The 20,537-nt window shown below is 42.4% G+C and overlaps 1 protein-coding gene across 4 annotated transcripts in view; it reads right to left on the minus strand.

The window, feature by feature from the left end:
* The window catches only part of ACACB (acetyl-CoA carboxylase beta), a 170,296-nt gene that overhangs the window by 93,956 nt on the left and 55,803 nt on the right, over positions 1–20,537 (minus strand). For all 4 annotated transcript variants that reach the window (XM_073629848.1, XM_073629831.1, XM_073629839.1 and 1 more), the window contains 11 exons: positions 19,833–19,971; positions 19,042–19,151; positions 18,137–18,218; positions 15,995–16,093; positions 15,750–15,859; positions 11,469–11,579; positions 11,020–11,229; positions 9,220–9,390; positions 8,406–8,567; positions 7,882–8,045; positions 3,166–3,316 (listed from right to left, as the gene is read on the minus strand). In XM_073629848.1, coding sequence (XP_073485949.1) covers positions 3,166–3,316; positions 7,882–8,045; positions 8,406–8,567; positions 9,220–9,390; positions 11,020–11,229; positions 11,469–11,579; positions 15,750–15,859; positions 15,995–16,093; positions 18,137–18,218; positions 19,042–19,151; positions 19,833–19,971 — 1,509 coding nt within the window. The remainder of the gene's footprint in view (positions 1–3,165; positions 3,317–7,881; positions 8,046–8,405; positions 8,568–9,219; positions 9,391–11,019; positions 11,230–11,468; positions 11,580–15,749; positions 15,860–15,994; positions 16,094–18,136; positions 18,219–19,041; positions 19,152–19,832; positions 19,972–20,537) is intronic.

Here is a 20,537-nt window from a genome sequence, read left to right on the forward strand (position 1 = left end):
GTGTACCTGCAAAAAGTGCACCTTTATAGCTATGCATGGCCCGCATTGTGGGCGTTAAACCACGCCAACGCCGCACTGATGCTCCTCCCCCCTCCTCCGACCACCCCTTCATCTTTTTCTAAAAAAGACCGCTTTCCCGTGCGAGCGGGGACTCTGATCTGACTAGATCGCACGTGGAGGGGGGGGCGGGGCAGAGGAGAGAGGAGGGCAGGTGGATGGAGAGCCGTCGTAATGGCGGCGGCAGCGGGAGCGGTGCGGCATACCGCCGACTGACCCATGGCCTCTAGCCTGGAAGGAAGCTGTTGGGGGACATTCCTGAAAAGAGAAAACCTCCTTTCCCACATCATACCCTGAGCTTGGGCTCGGAGGAAGCGTGCAGCTTGGGACACAGAGCAAGACTGACAAGCATGGAACAGGTACGTGCTCTTGACAGCCCCCGGTGGCAACTTTAGGCACAGCAACATTTACTTAAAGGAGAAAACTCACAAGAATTAGAAAAATTCCTTAGGAATCTCCCTTACTTTATCCGGCTGCAGGGTTCTCTGGTAAACCAAACAGACCCAATCTTGGGTCTGTTTGGTGGGCTCCGTTAAAAAACCTTCAGGAACCCGGGGCCCCTTGTTATCTGGGGATCTACATTCCTGGGCCTGTAAAACACCCAGCCAGGAAAATATGGCTGAAAAATCCAAACACTGGGGTCCAGCTCTCTAAAAAGAGAAGCGTTACAGGCAAACCCTCATTTCTTCGGACACGAGGCTCAGGTACCATTCAATTCGGCCTGGAAAAGACACTTTGAATGGATCCAGTTGCATGGCTTGCCCTGGCAAAGATTTCTCCAGTGGAGCTCAGCACAGCATGTCTTTACACGTGATCAACACCTTAGACCAGGGGTCCTCAAACTTTTTAAATAGGGGGCCAGTCCACTGTCCCTCAGATTGTTGGGGGGCCGAATCAATGCAGCCTCACCAGTGCCCAACAGCGCAGCCAGCCTGACCAGTGCCCAGCAGCGCAGCCAGCCTGACCAGTGCCCAGCAGCGCAGCCAGCCTCTCCAGTGCCCAGCAGCGCAGCCAGCCTCTCCAGTGCCCAGCAAGGCAGCCAGCCTCTCCAGTGCCCAGCAAGGCAGCCAGCCTCTCCAGTGCCCAGTAATGCGGCCTGACCTGTGCCCAGCAATGCGGCCTGACCTGTGCCCAGCAATGCGGCCCGACCTGTGCCCAGCAATGCGGCCTGACCTGTTCCCAGCAATGCGGCCTGACCTGTGCCCAGCAATGCGGCCTGACCTGTGCCCAGCAATGCAGAGTGATCTGTGCCCAGCAATGCAGAGTGATCTGTGCCCAGCAATGCAGCGTGATCTGTGCCCAGCAATGCAGCGTGATCTGTGCCCAGCAATGCAGCGTGATCTGTGCCCAGCAATGCAGCGTGATCTGTGCCCAGTAATGCAGCCAGCCTGTCCAGTGCACGGGGATTAGTGAGAGGAGCACCGCGGGACTTACCGCTATGAACAGGCAGCCGCGAGGAGAATCCTTGTGAAGCTTTCCCGCGCTGGAGCGGGCTCCGTCTCCGCCCCCACTCTGGACAGTGCCCGAAATTAGTATCGTTTCCCCCTATGAAGCGGGGTCCGCAGGGAAAGCATCTCTCCGGGCGGACTGTTGTGGGGGCTCCAGTGCCCGAAAGGCAGGGAGGGCCGGGTAAAAGACGTTGGCGGGCCGTAGTTTGAGGACCCTGCCTTAGACACTAATGAAAAAACTGAGGTACTCCCAGTAAGAGGAGGGGTTATATAGGGAGCTAAGCTTCCTGTCTAGGGTGTGCCAGTGTCCATCATCTAGAGGTGATTATATAACCTATTCAGTAAATACTGTGCCTCTGTGTCCTGTGATGTACAAAAAAGAAAATAGTTTTAATTTTAATTTTACTTAACCAACTTAGACTATTATGTTCTGATCCATCACATATAATTCAGATTAAAAAAAACATTGGACTAAAGGCTGTAATGTAACAAAATAGGTAAAAAGCCAAGGGGGTGAATACTTTTGCAATGCACTGTACCTTTACAATAAATGTACTATCCCTATGTGCAACTTAATACATAAAATATGGGAAACTGCAAAGTCTTACTGTGCACAAAGGCTATATGCAGTATATGCCAATCTGGGATTATCTGGGGTTACCGGAACTGAGTAAACTAAAGGGTTTCGAAAAAGGCTGGAGTTTGAGTCCTTTACCAGTTATATGACAATGATATATTATTACCCTTTAAAAGGTTGACAGAACGTTATTAGCTGCCCAACAAATTATTTTTTAAATGCCAATGACAACACGCTTTACAGAGCTAAGCGCCCACCTATCCGTTCAAATATAATCCCTTTGTGGTTTCTTTGGAGCGGTGTATACACTGATCCTCCACCGCCCTGAGCATTAAAATGAATGGGCATCGCTGCCGAAGCGCCGGCAAGGCGCAGTGGCAATTTTTAGGCACATTTAACCCTTTGTTCAGCCGCTAGCGGGGATTAAAAGCTCTGCGCTATAGGCTGAAAAGCGCCGCTAAAACTAGCGGCGCTTGACCGCTAGCGTGGCTGCGCTGTGAGTGTGAAAGGGCTCTGAGAAATTTACAAAAATTTGGTCGCTGTGGCTGGACTAGTGAATCAACACACTCCTCTATACCTCAGGGACTGGATGCCATGAGATAGAAGCTTACTTGCCTTCTTGCTAAGGGTGATGCCACAAAACAGTGTTGTAGTAACAAATGATATGTAATAATAATCTATGTGGAACTTTTCCCTCAGTCTGCATGGTGATGTACATTGTGAGAGGGACATTTCTGGAATCTGATGATTTATGTCTGTGGCTGCGCGATCGGAGAGCTTTATATTTTCCAATAATGGGTTAATTTTTCTTTTACGGTTTAATTTAAATTCAAATGATGTGATATAGGCACTACTTATTCTAAATGACAAACTTGTATGTAGTGATGGTTGTTTTTTTGTTTGTTTTCACTGTTGACCTGATTTATAAATAAATAAATGAAAAAGTCAGACCAACCTGGTAGTCCAAAAGATCCATGGATAGTTAGCCAGCCCCACAGAAACCCCAAATCACCACAGCCATTACAGAAGACATATTTGCTAATAATTTTGCTCATATCAATAACAGGGATGTTTGGACTTTACCCGAACTTTTTCAGCAATCAGATGATCCAGCCACCCGGTATCAATTTCATTATTTTGAAAGCTCTCAGTCTCCAACAACTTGATGAGGTATTCCACGGTTGTCCTGAAATCTCCTCTTATAGACAGCTCTTTAAGAGCTACAACCATGTTCCTGGAACACACAGATAATATGTAACATTTCAGCTACATGGAGGTATGCCACAGAACTTCCTCTAGATACCTAGATATCTAGAGCATACACAAACTTTTTGGGTCTTTGTCAAAAATGTAAACAATCAAGTTTGAAATAATGATTGTTTTCCAAATAACAAATGCCTGTTGATTTATTGCACACATTTTTCAGAATTCTGGCATAAATTGGCTTATTTAGGGTTCAGGAGGCTTAAAGTGGAACTTGAACATAAAAAAAATACAAAGACGGGATTTTTAATGCAGAAGAAACATACATGTCTCTTCTGCATTAAAGTCACTTACCTGCTTGTCCACTTGTACAACTCAGCTCACTGTAGAATTTCACCAATGCCAAGATGACTGAACTCCTGTGCATGCATGGGAGTGATGTCATCTCAGCCTGGCCAATGGAAAAGGCCTGCGATCGATACTTAGACACCGCCAGGCTGAAGATGTCATCGGCTGGCGGGAAGCTCTGAGACATTGCAAGCGCTGGAGAGAAGGTGAGTATAGCTCTGCTTTAATTTCAGCCAGTAATTGCATACTTTTACTGCATTTGTGTAAAAGTAGGATTTCTATATTCACTATCAAATTTCTTTCTTGTGGTCCCCTGAGGGACACAGGAAGTGTTAAACTGTCTACTACAGGAGGACTGGACACTGACAAACTAAAAAAAAATTGAAGGCCAGCACAGGATAACCACTCCTACTACCAGCATGATTCAGTTTTGTAGCAAAGCAGTACTGAGGCCAGGGTAATAAACATAGAGGGGTTGGACCTGGTCCCGCAATGGAGTCTGGGGACTGCCTGCTGCTCAAAGAGCAACCTGAAGAACCCTACTCCTTTAACAAACTGCGAGTGCCACACAAGCTGGCATTAGAAAAGACCTGAACACCTACCTGGCAGTGAGAAAATGCATGAACATACAGATAATAGACCAGATGGCAGCCTTGCAAATATGAGACACAGAATCCTAGTGCCAGAGAGCCAAAGAGGAACTTACAGATCTAGTAAAGCGTGCCTTGATGGGAAAGGGTGGAACATGCTCCTTGAGACCATGGGCTTAAAAAATGGTCTCTCCGAGCCACCTAGAGATGGAGGAGTGAAAAGACGATGTATCCTTACAGGGACCATCCGGGAAGACAAATAGAGAACAAGCCTTTGTAAAGGAAGCAGTAGCCAACAGACTTTCCCAGTCCAAACAATAGAGTGAAATCATCCTCTGGTGGACTGAAGCTGAAGCTGAAGCTGAAAAGAGGGACAGAAGAATGATATCCTGATTGAGGTGAAAAAACGAAAATACTTTAGCTAGGAAGAAAGTTCTGGGTCTTGAAACCACCTTGTCCTTGCAAAGACCAGAAAAAGATCTTTATAGTATATCTCAGACACTCACCTAGCAGAGGTGTAGGCTACCAAAAAACATCACTAGTGTGGTTGAGAATAGAAAAGGGAATGTCTCTAATGGGTTCAAAGACGGTTTTTGAAGTACTGAGAGAACTAAATACAGATCCCACAAAGTCACAGAAATACAAACAGGGGGAGCAAATTGGTAAACATCATTGACAACCATCTTGAACAAGGAATGAGAAGTTAATGGGTCCGGCTGTGGGAAAGAGGATTAATCCCACAGAGACTCTCCTAGGATGCATGCCCCTAGACTCATCTTCCACATACAATGGTAGACCTTACAGAAGACATCTTCCTAGCTTTAAGCATCATGGGAACAATCAAATCAAAGATGACGTGTCTAACAGCCATGCTGTTAAAAACACCTACCATGAAACAGGATGGCTAATCAGACCTTGAGAAAGAAGATCCACATGACCTGAAAGAGCCCACAAAGCATCTTCCAGCAGTCTTATCAGGTTGGATTACGCATTCACCTGTGCCATTCTAGAGCAATGAGGATCACTGAAGTAATCTTATCTTGATCTTGTGAAGATAAGGAAGAAGTTTAAAGGGCAAAAAAGGCATAGATCAGGGTGTACTGATCCCACAGAGACATTAAAGTATCCACTGTTTCCACTAGGGCATCCCTGTATCTGGAAACAAATATTTTAAGCTTGTTGTTGAATCTGGAGGCCAAGAAGTCCACACCTACCAACCCCCACTTTTGACACAGGTTCTGGATTACCTCTGTGTGTAGGGACTACTCCCCTGGGTCCAGGTGTTGACAGCTGAGGAAGTATGCCTGACAATTGTCTATGCCTGATATGTAAATGGTGGAAAAGGCTGAACGTGAAGTTCTGCTCAGGACAGGATCCACTCTACCTCTCAACATGATAAAACTTTTATTTCCTCCCTGGTGATTGATGTACTGTATGCCCCAACCATGGCATTGTAAGACTGGATCCAGGTTGGATGACCCTGACGGAACAGGCAAACACCCAAAGCCCCGAAATGCTTATCGTTAGGCTAAATTCCTCTGCTTCAAGGTTTTACTTTAATAATATTATTTATTGACAATTTTTCAAATGGACAATACAAAAGAACCGCCATCAGTGGAACAAATAACGAAAACATATACAAAACATCAGGTATTGAAACCCACAATGTCAATTCCAAAACAGTAAAGGTATCAACCCGCTAAACAAAGCCCAGAACCTCATCACCCCATACAACTAGCTGAGGGTGACACATCCAATGGAGACTGCACCAAAATCAGTGTGCTAAAGATGTCGGGTGCCAATACAAAACACTTGAATAACCAAACATACATTAGAGAAAAAGTGTGAAAAAAGATAAAGAATGGAGGAAGAAAGAGCAAAGAACAGATAACAGTAGTCCAAGCCAGGGTCAGGGAATATATGTTAGTCCAAGAATCCAGAGAGCTATGCTAAGTTAATGTACCAGGGAGATATGCATATATCTGGCCCATGGCTCCCAGGTCCGTTCAAATTGTTCAACAGTGTCCTGCAAGATGCTAACGATATTTGCTTCCAGGTTTTATTACCAAAGCTTAATTGAACACGCTAACGTTAGAAGCTGATTGGCTACCATGCACAGCTTCATCAGATTCTGAAGGAGACTACTATCAGACATAGGATTCTCATGAATATGCAAAGTGTCAAGCAGGAGAGTTTACACGCTTCTCCCTGGGAAGTAAAACTCTGAGCTAAACTGTGTCCAGAACTAGACCCAGATACTCCAAACAATGACCACTGTAATGTCTGTCTGTCTATTTTATGTTCCAAAGCTTGTACTTATGGTTTTCTGGTGGTCATCTAAGTCTTACAAAATGGTAATACCCTGAGAGTGCAGCAGGACTAGTACCCTGGTAAACACCAAGAAGCAGATGAGAGGTTGAAAGGTAGGGCAACTAACTGAACATGTAGTAGACCCACGACAGTGAGGGAAATGCTGGTGTGCTGAAAATATGAACACATGTAGCAATGCATTCTTATTGTCCACAAGGGACAGGCAGTCATCCTGATGAAGGGAGAGTATGACAGACCTGGTGGATTCCATACCAAATTTTAGCCTCAAATTAATACATTCAGTGCTTTGAGATCCAAGATGGGGCAGATGTCCACCTTTGGTTTGGGAACTGAACAGACTGGAGTAAAACCCCAGAAACCATTCTGCCACAGGAACTGAGTCAATGACTCCCTGACCCAGAAGATCAGCTGGGCTACCTGGACATCTGCTAGTTTGTGTGGAGGACAAAGGACAGCTGAAAGTGATGAACCAAGGAAAGGGCTGAGAGCAAGGCCCCTCGGAAACAACCTCCCACACCAAGCATTTGAGATGCAAGATGTCCAAGTGTCCACAAAGCCTAACTGATGGAAAGTGGGGGAGCACCTTCATTATAAAGAAGACCTCTGCAGTCAGCAAAAACACTGGTGATTTGGGATAAAGACGTGATAAAGAGCATGAAAGTGCATAAGTGTAGTAAATGCATCCTTGGACAGAGCTAAGGAGGCAGCCACACCCAATGGAGTTAGAGATGACTTTGGAGCAGAGGGCATGATTCCAGGCTGCAGACATTGGCCACATCAGTAGGCTTTCCATTAGCCACACATGTCCAAGTTGTTCTACCTTAACAAGCCAAACATGTTAGTGAACACCTTCATTTAATGATCATTAATTCTGTTTGGTATTACTAAAGTCAACACGTTTTAAAAACATTTAAGAGAGCAGGTACAGAATTTGTCTTTTTTTGTCATGTCCCAAAAGGGAAGATTTAATTTTATTTCCTGTCTAAGAAATCTCTCTCTCAGACAGTTGTCCCCATTGGAAGAGTTTCAATGTATTTCTGTTACAGTGTGACATCTCTAAAATTTTGAACTTCCCATTACTTCCTGTCCTGATGACAATGGTCACCAGGCTGAACAGAGAGAGTAAATCTCCCCAGCTGGGGCACTGATAGCAACAAAAAAACTCACAGGGACCTCAACACTTACAGAAAAAAAATAAGGAATTATGGTTTTATAACAAATTTAACCAGAATTATAAAAATGACAAAGTAAAAAAGCGGCCATAAAACATTAAGCTTAGGAACATTAATGGATTAACTAGGTAAAGAAGACAGTTGTCACTACTAACGAGATAGCCTCTTCACGGTTTTCTCCCCAGGAGAAACAATGTCCAAACTGGGAATCAGCAAATTCGTGCAAACCGCCAGCGGCCGCCACGCTGAAGTATCCCCAAACATTCTTACTACTTCGGAAATTGAGCTCCTGGACAGTCCCTGAGCTGGGTTTAAACCCCTGGTGGAGAAAGAATAGAAAAGTAAAACAACAACTGTGAGCAGTACCATTTGCAATGATTAACAACATTTGCCGTGTAGCAGCTTTACACTGCCCTGGTGCGGTCCAGTTGGCTTTGGGCAAAGCGCAGCTAACCAGTGGGTTTTGATGTCTCATGGTTTTGTTGCGATTTCTGAAAACGCTCCAAAGATGCAGCATGCAGAAGTCTTGGTGCGTGTCTTGTAACTGCACGAAAACCGCAGAATCTATAGAAGTCTATGGGAGAGTGCAGCTAACCCACACGAAAACTGCAAGTTACGCTTTGGCAAAAGCGCAGTGGGGCAGTGTGAAGCCACCCTAAGTTCATAAAAACACTCTTACCTCATCAGGGTTCTCACTTGTTATTCTTGCAGCAATGACATGACCTCTTGGGTTCGGGGCGTTTGTGGGATTCTCAAAGCATATTGGTAAATCTCCCCACGGTGACTCCCCATACAGCACTCTAATGTCTTTTATTCTGTACAGTGAAATTCCCATGGATATCTACAGTAATTAGGGAAACAAAACAAACGTATGCACTACAATAATGCTATGATTTATAAAACTAGAAAAAAGTATAGGATTGGCAAAAAACATTTTCAAACAGCAACATAAGCAAAGCCAACATTAATAATCCAGAATATGATATGGATAGAAGACAAACATGCATCTAACTAAATAATTACCTGAATAATGTATTTATATGTGCCCTAGCATTTATTGGTGCAGATTAATGCAGCTCATCGCAAATGGTGTGAGCCCTAACACATCAAAAACATTTTTGGGATGTACTTCGCTCACTTAAAATTAAAGTTTAATTGGGGTTAAATAACATACAAAAATCTGTTTTTACCCAGTGGTAAGTTCCAAACTATTCTGGGATACTACTTACAATTACCACCATTACACTTCATTCCCTCAAAAAATTGCCTACAATACTGAAGCGCTGCAGCACCAGAATGCAGCATTCTATGTTAAAAAATGGGTTACTTGCTTTCATATTGTTGCATAATAAAAGTAACATTATAATCAATGATAATACAGCAGGAAAAAGACCTAAAAAGAAAAAGTTCAGGTGGCCACAAAACTGTCATGCCACCTTACTATATATGTTGATGTAGGAAATGGCGAGTGTCTGCCCTTCGTCTTGTCATACCTGTAACTGAGCAGCAGGAAGGTTAACGTCGCAAATCATTTCAGTGCACGGATGTTCCACCTGAAGCCTTGGGTTCAGTTCTAAAAAGTTAAAGCTGCCATCCTCACTGTAAAGGTACTCCACTGTCCCAGCACTAACATAGCCTACCATCTTAGCCAGACGGACAGCACACTGTCAACAGGGAAGAATGACATATTAAATATAAAGTATTGTATGCTGAAATATATATAACATGCTCAAATATGAGTACAGTAACATGGAAGCATGACATTTAAAATACAGTACTGCATGCTTAGATATAAACAATGCATACACCCAAAATGAAGAACAATCACTACCAAAAGGAATGTACACATCTTGGATTTGTAAAAAATAAAATTTTAGACTACGAGGAGGTTGCCAGGATTTTCGGGGGGATGGAATTTTGGGTGGTAGAAGAGGATTTGTGCCAGGATGGGGAATTTGGGTGGGAATAGGACTTGTGTTGGAAGGTGGGATTTGGGAGGGGAGGTTGGAGGGAGAGGATTTGTGTTGGAGGGGCTTGGGGAAGGAGAGGACCAGTGCTGGGGGTTTTAAGGAAAGGATTTATGCCGGGGGGGGGGGGGGGGGGCCTTGGGGAGAAAAAATTTTGCTGGGTAGCAAGGTGGGGGTTTTTTATGAGGATTTGATTTGAAGGGGGAGTCAACCTGTTGTCAGGCTATGGACATTCAAACATATGCATATTCTTAACAAGTTAGCTCTGTGGAGCAATTTATCCTCAAACTTCAAAGCAAATAAACCAAAGTCATTCAAGTTAGCTTTCTCTGCAACTCAGCTCAGTCTATCCATAACCACACACACACACACACACACACCCTGTCTCAGATCACTGGGAATGTGATTACATAATAGATAAGAAGGCCTTATGGCTCAGGCACCCACCCTCCCCCCACCATTCAGCAATGGAAGAGGGCTGTGAATCTTACCCTCCCCTACAAAAAAGTTCTGTACTCCCATCGTGGTTGCCCAGACAAGTTTCATAAAATATAGGACAGATGGGTAGATGACTCCTCCACTTGTACTGACTAATGCCGAATGCTCCTCTGAACCCGCCATCATATCTGCCTAGCGGAAATCATTGTTATTCAATTTTGACATGGCTTTGTAAATATATGCTCCTAGTATAAACGAAAATCTTCATCAATAACCTTGCAGTTACAACGATATGTCAGAAAACTCTGTACAAAAGTTATTTTATATATGTTCGGTGCATTTTGCACCTTGTATTCTAAATGCAATAACCTGTATTGACTTTTATGCTCAATAAACTTATTTTTTTATTAAAAAAAAATAGATAAGAAGGCCGACAGGCACTGCTGGGAGGGGGAACATCCTGGGTTGAGCTGACTTATAAAATTATATAGTGTTTCTGCTGTGAATTTTAAAGGTGAAGAACTCCACAGTGTGAGATGCCAGTGATGGCTTGTTTTAAGGCTCACTCATTGCTCATTTAGTAAATATTTGATTGTGTATAGCTTTGGCACAGTTGCACTTTAAATATTATGCACAAATATGCCAAAAGCTGTAAATGGAATCCTGGATTTACCATCTAATATGGCAATGCAAGTTATCAGAGTAACATGTCTAGCACAGATAACATAATTTTTTCATTCATTTTTTGCATAATATCCAACTTCTGCAAAAGATTCTGTCACATACACTACACAATAATCAAGGTTTCTAAGATTCTTCACAAGGGACAAAAAAATGTATGGTCAACTTAAATGATTTTGGCTGCAAGCATGTAGTGACCTTACCAACCTTTTCCATGTATTCAATCACAGATGGAGCAGCAACAGTGGCTGGTGCTTCCTCAATGATCTTTTGATGACGTCTCTGTATAGAACAATCACGTCCAAAGAGAGACACAGCATTTCCATACTGATCTGCCAGGATTTGGACCTCCAAGTGCCTTGCATGTTGAGCTAGCTTCATCACAAAAATAGGGGATCCAGGCACCTCTGTCTGTACCTGAATTAAGAAGATAAAGATAAATTGATTCATATTAAAGATATCTGCTAAAAGCCTACAAAGTAGGGTTTCCATACAAAATGGATATCCCACGTCATTCTGACTGCTACAGTACATGGTAATACAGAGGGGTGCATATCTTGATCAGCAACTTTAAGAGGACACCCCATACATAATTTATGGTGTTCACAGAGCAGCATTATATCCATATAGAAAAGCCTTTATTTCAAAATTCTCACCTGTCTAAAAAGGTTTGGGAAATCCTCTGCCCGCTCTGCCATGCGAATGCCTTTGCCACCTCCACCTTCAGATGCCTTTATCATTACTGGGTACCCAATTCTCTCTGCTGACTGGAAAGAAGTAAATGTAATAAATGATTATTATTCTTTTACTTGCAAAAAATAGCAAGATGGCCAATTCTAATAAGCAGTATAAAACACTGTTTTTTTTTTTTGTTTTTTTTTATTGTACACAATATATGGAAAGAAAGGTTTTTGGTAAGGCTCGCACTTCTTCCTATTTCAAGATAAATAAGCTCTATTTATTTATTTATTAAGGAGTAAAATAAAAAAAAATCCTGCATTCGTTTGCTTACTTATAAAAAGCCTTGTGTGGTATTTCTTTTTGTATGCACATTACAAATGGTCAAAACTGATTTTCCATCGGTTTCTCAATCTTGGAATGATGCCCTTTTCACCAGACCAGGTTTATTAAATACATATACATATACACACACACTTTTTTTTATTTATTTTTTTTACAAATTCTCCATTTAATTTTTCCTGCTTACCATATGACACATTTATAAAAATTAAAAAAACAGCAGTGGAAATGGTGAAATGAATTTCTGTCCAGCTATGTGTTCATATTAAGGTGTTTTTGCACACAACCAAACACACAACCAGAATAAGAAATAGATATTTGATTGTCTCCTGTAATCCTCAGCACATGAACAGCAGCAGGCAACCAGAGCTCTACTGCTTTGCAAAGTGAACACCAGGATGAGCTCAACAAGTTATAAGAAGGAGCTTTAGCAGCCATTTTTCCCTATAATCATTCATCAAATGTGACTTTACAAGAGAGGAGGACATTGATGGGTGTGCAGCTTAGGTCTAAAGATAACCTATAGCTTTTGTCCAGTGTTCCACTTTAATAGCCCCTATAGGCTGGTAATGATTGTGATAGGAGGGTTCTACTAAAGATGCTTAATTCTCTCTCCCGCGTCCACGAGAGACATACAAGAAGCCAGTAGGTTGTTTCAAATAGCATGGACCCAAAAATAAAAGCATAGTATTAGGTTAGAGTTCTAGAACTAGTTAGCACTCCTTCCATATAACTATAGCACTACAGATGTCATTTAGCAGCACTTTGTAGTGGAAACTATGCAAAGTTATTGGCAGAGACTATATCAGTGAACAATGCCAGGTCTCTTGTAAAGTACTACATATCTTATGTAACATGTGCTGCCAAATAGAAATGGGACTAAACACAAAAAAGATTTCCATATCTAGTTAGCAAAACTTTTTATATTATAAAGCTATTTACTGGAGGTGAACCTGTAAGGCAAAAACATGTAGCTTTACCCCTGCAGGAACCCCGATATAGACTGCTCTTAGACCCCATACACACTACACAACTTTTGTTCTCCAAATTCCTTTGGATTTACCAAAACCATGTAGTGCAAGGGCCTGCCCGATTGCATACTCTGTTGAAACTCTTAAGGTTTGACCTCATATTATATTATATGGTTTTGGGAAACCTGAAGGAAAAAAAAATCTACAGTAAATTGTATAGCTTTAGTTTATGAGAAACAGCTCTGTGGCCAGGCCAATAAGGCTAGAGCTTCAAGGAGGCACACACTGGGGGAAGATTTACTAAAACTGGAACACTCAGAATCTGGTACAGCTGTGCATGGCAGCCAATCAGCTTCTAACTTCAGTTTGTTCAATTAACCACTTCAGCCCCGGAAGATTTGGCTGCTCAACGATCAGGCCAATTTTTGCGATATGGCACTGCAATGCTTTAATTGAAAATTTTGCGGTCGTGGGACGCTGTACTCAAACAAAAATCGACATCCTTTTTTTCCCACAAATAGAGTTTTCTTTTGGTGGTATTTGATCATCTCGGTGGTTTTTATTTTGTGCGCTATAAACAAAAAAAAAAAGAGCGACAATTTTGAAAAAAAACTCAATATTTTGTACTTTTTGCTATAATAAAAATCCCCAATTTTTTTTTAAAAAAGTAAATTTTTTCCTCAGTTTTGTCTGATTCGTATTCTTCTACATATTTTTGGTAATAAAAATAGCAATAAACGCATATTGGTTTGCACAAAAGTTATAGCATCTACAAAATAGGGGAAAGATTTATGGCACTTTTATTTATTTTAATGTTTTTTTCCTAGTAATGGCGGTGATCAGCGATTTTTATTGGGACTGCGACATTATGGCGGACAGATCGGACACTTTTGACACATTTTTGGGACCATTGACAATTATATAGCGATCAGTGCTATAAAAATGCACCGATTACTGTGTAAATGTCAGTGGCAGGGAAGGGGTTAACACTAGGGGGCGATCAAGGGGTTAACCGTGTTCCCTCATGTGTGTTCTAACTGTAGGGGGATGGGAGTGACAGGAGGAAATGACAGATCGTGGTTCCTAGCTAGTAGGAACTCACAATCTGCCTTTCCTCTCCTCACAGAACAGGGATTTGTGTGTTTACACACACACACGTCCCTGTTCTGCCTCTTGTGCCCGCAATTGCGACCGTCAGCCACACGCATCGGCACCCCAGCAGTGCAGCGGGCACGCCTGCTATCACGCTTAAAGGCACCAACATACAGCTACGACGGGTTATGGGATCGTGCCGACCTGCCACAGTATAATGACGGTGGCTGGTCGGCAAGTGGTTAAGCTTTGCCAATAAAACTTGGAAGCCGATTGGTTTCTATGCAGAGCTACACCAGATTTTACACTCTCCAGGTCTAGTAAGTAACCCCCACTGTGTTGATATTTGTCCTTAATATCTGTAAATCTCTAGCCAAATAGTGGCCAATAAAGTGCCTCTGCATTGAGCACAGTGTCACACACCATTATTGTTCTGTCAAAACAGAGGTGGAGGCGGAGGTACCAATCCCTGTCTTTATTACCAAGGATTTCTGACAAATATTACAAGACATTATACTATAGAATTACAAAGCATTTTGTTGTGACTGAACATAAAAATGCTTTATAAAGTTACACGACAAGATTGTTAAACATGTATGGCCACACACAATTAGGCCCACAAATGTTCACACAGGCTTCAGTTTGTATGCGAGCAGTGTGTACAACAAGCATTTCCAGAGCTTTTGGTAGGAAATTGCAATGCTTATGGCAAGATTTGTGCAGCTTTGTTAAAGCTTTTCAAGAACTTGTCAGTTCCAGCTTGGGAATATAAACATAGATCTTAATGAGCGTGTTGCCTGTCACTTTCTGCTAGTGGGCTTTCAACAGGTTTCAAGTAGTTCTGAAGCTTTTTGACACCCAGGGCCGGTGCAAGGATTTTTGTCTACACAGGCAAAGAGGCATTTTGTTGCCCCATCCTCCCGTTACCTCCCTCCAACACCACCACCATCCTCCCGCCACACCTGCCAGTGTGACAGGAGGGGGGGCAGTGTCACAGGAAGAAAAACAAAGGCTTGGAGGGCACACCCTAACTATGTATCACATTAAAGATGGTGCTGCTACAAGACCATACAAACAGAACAAAAGATTACAGCGCACACATACAAAAATGTCATTTTTCATACTACAAGGCTATTTAAAGCACCTGAACATAATAAGCACGTGGGGATTTGGTCGTACCATATGGCCATACAGTGCTTAGGCTCACTACTGCGTCAAAGTACCCCATTTTCAGTGGGTCCTACACTATTCATAGAATGAAAGATCCCACTTCTCAACAATGGGAGAAATACACTCCTCTTTATGGGAGAACTAATAGGACCCCTCCTATAACTCAAGACACTGATTAGAAGTACTAGTGGGGGATAATAGGGTGGCTCCATCCCAAGGGGTCTGGTCAGGACCCATATAACAGAAATACAAAGACTTGGGGGGGCACACCCTAACCATGCATCACATTGAGTGTCACACGAAGGGGGCAGCAGGACAGGAGAAGGGCAGCATCACAGGAGGGTAGTAGCGAGACAGGAGGGGGCAGGGTCACTCCTACCAGGTGCAGCGTGGAAGTTTTAGTTTGACTGCTAAAGGGTGGGACGTAAGCCAAAGCAAGTGGCTGAGATTTGCATTTTGCCGCCCCCCCTCCCAGCCAAGCGCCCTGAGGCAGCTGTCTAAGCTGCCTTATGCTGGTGCCGGCCCAGTGACAGTGAGCACTTCAATTAAGATATGTGTTTAACATCCCCAAACTGAAGCTGAATGGTGCTTCAACAAAGCTTGTCATAAACTGTTGTTATACACACTGCTCTCATCCAAGCTTCAGCCCGTGTGAACAAATCTTTCAGATCTTTGAATCTTTACCTCTAAACCTTCATCCACGTCTTTCACACAGCCGCGATCATACACGTCAGGGGGAACACAGATAATACTTTGCTGCTGTTTGTCCTCTGCGTTATATTCTAGAACTAGACCTATAGCACAAAAAATGTTGGTCAGAAAATCTTAAGAGGAGAACTGCAGGATAACTGCTTGAACAAATTGCGATTGTTACATAAACCGATGATACAAATAATCTTGGCAGTGCCAGAAAACAACAAAAGCCATACCGTCTCCACTCCACGACAAGGTTGGGATTCCTACAGTTTGAGCAACTATTGTTGAAGCCACTTTGTCTCCCAGTGCCCACATTGCTTGACTTGGAGGTCCTACACACAAACATGACTATTAATAAGAAATAGTTTTAAAAGTTTTTTCTTTTTATAGAATGGGCAAGGGTTAGAACCTCTGTCAGGTTTTTATTTCCATCGGTGTCACTATTGAGGAGCTTTCACTTTACTTCCAGGCCCAAGAGACAGCAAAACAATCTGATAAAGATTCTAATCCTTATCTTCCTAGCCAATTTAAATAAGTTTGCAGTTCTACTTTAAATCAAAGTGCACACAGAAAAATATTCTAGTAGTCTTATTTAGAAAACCAATTTCCAGCGATCCAAGCTGCAAATGAAGGAAGATTAGATTGGAGTTCTTTTACTCCACCAAAAAAAAAGATAAAGTTGTATAACACATTAAGATGATAAAGTAACAAAACTAGAATTTTTTTTTAGGATGTCCTTAGTCTGTTGGCCCGCCCCAGCCTTTTACAAAACAGTGAAAGGAGAAGCAGCACAGCGATGAGCTCACTTCTATGTCCTTCTGCCTGCTCCCCCCATCAGCATGCTTTTTGTCAGCACACAAATTCAGTGCTCTTATCCCAGTAGCTAAATTATTTGAGGGTGGATTCAGATTAGGTTTTCGCAACCCATCTCCTCCACCCCAAAGCTGTGTGCACCTAAGATTTTTGTGCAGGGGAAGAAAGGTTTGCTTTAATGATTACAGAGCTGCATTAATTTGTGTCTTTTATACATGCCTTGAGTTCAGTTTTAAACATTTAAACATTAAACAATTCTACTAGAAACGTGCTTGTTTAAGCACTTCTGGACCACCCCATGTATATATATATATATATATATATATATATATATATATATATATATATATATACATACACACACACATATACACATATATATATATATATATATATTACTGCGGCAAGGTGGCCCTTCAGCGCGAAATAATGTACCTGTACGTGATTTTTTTCTTTGGGGAGGGGGCATGCATGCACCCAGCCAGCGACCCGCTCCCAGTGTGATTGGACACAGTGGGAGCCAATCAGCGGGTCCGCCGGGACTGAGCCGATGTCCGCCTGGGACCCGCCGATTGTTCCCAAGGCAGACAGAACGCCGGTCTGCCCATGTAAACAAAGCTGATCGTGGTTCTGTCAGAAGGGAAGATGGAGATCTTGTGTTTCTGCTAAGCAGGAACACGGATCTCTGTCTTCCCCCAGTCAAACCATCCCACCCCCAGTTAGCAAGCACTCCCAGGGAACACATTTAACCCTTTGATCGGCCCTGATAGATACCCCTTTCCTGCCAGTGTCATTAGTACAGTAACAGTGCATTTTTTTTTTAGCACTGATCACTGTATTGGTGTCACTTGTCTCCAAAAAGTGTCACTCAGTGTCAGATTTGTCTGTCACAATCCCGCTAAAAATCGCTGAATGCTGCCATTACTAGTAAAAAAACTAAAAAAATCCATAAATATATCCCTTAGACCATATAACTTTTGCGCAAACCAATCAATACACGCTCATTGGGATTTTTTTTTTACCAAAAATATGTAGCAGAATACATATTGGCCTAAATTAAGTGATATTTATGGGAAAAAAAGGACATCAATTATAAAGTAACGCAGTGGCATAACGCAAAAAAAAAAAATGGTCTGGTCATGGGGGGTGGGGTAAACCTTCCAGAGCTGAAGAGGTTAAATGAAACATAAATGTCTGGATTTCTCTATCCATGCTAAACAAGGTGGATGAAGAATTTGCACTTTTGGTCATTGCATTCTAGCAGACGCAGCTTCTGCTAGTAATTTAATACCCAAACAGTGACTCTATCAGATTAGATGCAGTTACTGTTCAGACAAAAATTTTCCACCTGGATCCTTTTGATTTTTCATTCAACTTTTGTAGAGCCAGGTGGTGCCGACAGGGCCACCCACAGCTTGAATGTGAGCCAATGCAGCAGGAACTGGAGGAAATTCAAGCTATGTATGGCCAGATTATGTTGTGTCTTTATTCAAAGTTTTATGAACCCATTGTGAAGTTGGTCCTATTGTTCTCCCTTATGGTACTATTTTAGGTAGCATTACCCATGAATGCAATGTTCTGTTTCTGCAGCAGTTCTGGAAGTTTTGGATTTTCTGAGGCATGGCCCCATCCAGCCCACACAGCCTATAGTATAGAAAAACACTGATTAGAGCAAATACTGAAAACATCTATCATGCTGTTGTAATGATCTGCAATTGTACACCGGAAAAAAGAGCTGCCTAAATACAAAATGCACCTATCACTAGCAACTCTTTTTATTCATCACATAAAAACAATGATTTATACAAGCAACCCAATAAGAAATCTCTAGTGTAATAAAACATCAATGAGACATAAATAGGGGCAGGGCTCCCCCCCCCCCCCAGGGAATAGGTGCAGGAACGCCCCCTTTCTGAGTCAATTATTGTCCCGCCCCCTACTCATCTCTGAGCACCATTTCTTGATCCCACCTCTCAGTACCGCCCCTTTTAGAGAATACAGAGCCAAGTATAATTTTGTGGTGCTAAGTAATTTATATGGAATTTGTTAATGAAAAAATAGATCCCCTTCAGCCAGCAGCAATAGACCCTACCCAGCAGCAATAGACTTCCCTCCGCAACACTGGACCCCCAAAAAAATACCACCCCAGCAACAATAGACCTTGAGCAGCAACAGATCTCCCAGCGGCAAGCATCAATAGACCCCTCCCTCAGCAGCAGATCCCTTCCAGCAACAATTGACCCCCCCCAGCACATAAAGCATCCCCCACCCCCCAGCAAACAGCAACAACAGACCTCCCCAGCAACAAAAGAACATCATGCAAAAACATCCCCTCCAGCAACAATAGATCCCCCAGCAGCCAGCATCAATAGACCTTCCAGCACACCCCAGTACCCCTTGTCATTACGGTACATTTAGTAGTAGTAGAGTAGGGGTAAGTATTACATAAATGCACAGCAGACTTTACCTGAACCGGAATTCTTTTGGCAATGTCAACAATCAGCTCCACATTGGCATAGTTATTATTATTTGGTCCTCCTGGCACTGGCACATAGTGATCAGCCATTTTGATGTACTCTAAATATAAAGAACAGGTACTTTTAAATGTACTTCAAGATCTGGTGCAGCTTTCCCCCTTAACTTATAGTAAGACCACAGAGGGTAGACAAACAGACAAAATTAAATACATAATATTTATTTATCATTTATTTCATAGTTGTTGATTTGTTCAGTTCTTCCTTAAGAGCCCTTTCACAATGAGGCGCTTCAAAAATGCCCTAAAACACCTTAGCGCTTTTAGATCGTTTTTACATAGCGGTAAAATTACTGCACCGCCGCGGGCGTTTTAACTGCGTTTTTCAAGCTTTATTGAAACATGGGCATCAAAGAACAACCCCACCTCCCTACATGTAGATGCTCTCTTTTCTGCTTGCATGTTTACCTTTTTGTGAGATCATGTGACTTTTCTACAGCTCAGGGCGGATTATAGGCGCTATTCAGGCGTTTTTACAGCGCTTTTTTCAAAACCCCAAAGCTGCTCCAAAGATGCTGCTTGCAGGACTTTTCTCAACGCCCCGCCAGCGCAACGCCTCAGTGTTAAAGGGTCCATTGAGATGCATGGGGAGCATTTTATGAGCGTTTTATGAGCGCTATTTTTAGCGCTAAAACGCCACAAAAACGCCTCAGTGTGAAAGGGGTCTAACTTTACATTCAACACATCAACACTTTGCTATAGTATTTTCAGGCTCCGTTACACACCTGCATTCGCTTTGAGGTCTTCTGGGGTAACCATAACCACAAACCGTATTGCTCGCTCATTTCGAAACATTTCATATGACCATCTCCTAATAGAGCGCATGCACTTGACTGCTGCAATGCCATTATTTGCAATAAGTACCTGTGAATGACATATTACCTCATTTTTTTTTAGATATTTTGAATACAGTGCATTACTAGCTTGCTTCATACACTTTGATACAGTTATTTTATTTTTTACTCAGCAGAGCCAACAAATTGGTGAGGGTACTGATACTTATTAAATGTCATAGTATAAGATTCTGGTGTTGATTTACTAAAACTGGAGTGCAAAATCTGGCGCACCTCTGCATAGAAACCAATAAGCTTCCATGTTTTTTTTTTTTTTTGTCAAAGCTTAATTGAACAAGCTGAAGTTAAAAGGGGATTGGCTCTCTAAATCTCCTCCAGGCTGCTTATTTATACTATAAGCATCTACGGGAACCAGCAGGCCTAGGTTTTCGCTGATTATATCTACTGGTATATTGTTGTTTCCCCCCCTCCCTTCCTTTTATTGTATTTCCAGTTGGATTAATCTGCTGCGTAATTTTTGTTTTTTTTGTGACTGTAGCTTGAATATGCGCTTTCTGGAAATGGCCTTGAGGCATAATGTGACCTATGGGCATTAAGATTGTATGTCACACCCGCTTATGGATATTGGTATGTTTC

The sequence above is a fragment of the Aquarana catesbeiana genome, linkage group LG01 (genome assembly GCF_042186555.1).
Source record: "Aquarana catesbeiana isolate 2022-GZ linkage group LG01, ASM4218655v1, whole genome shotgun sequence".
In the NCBI taxonomy this organism is placed as follows: Eukaryota; Metazoa; Chordata; class Amphibia; order Anura; family Ranidae; genus Aquarana; species Aquarana catesbeiana.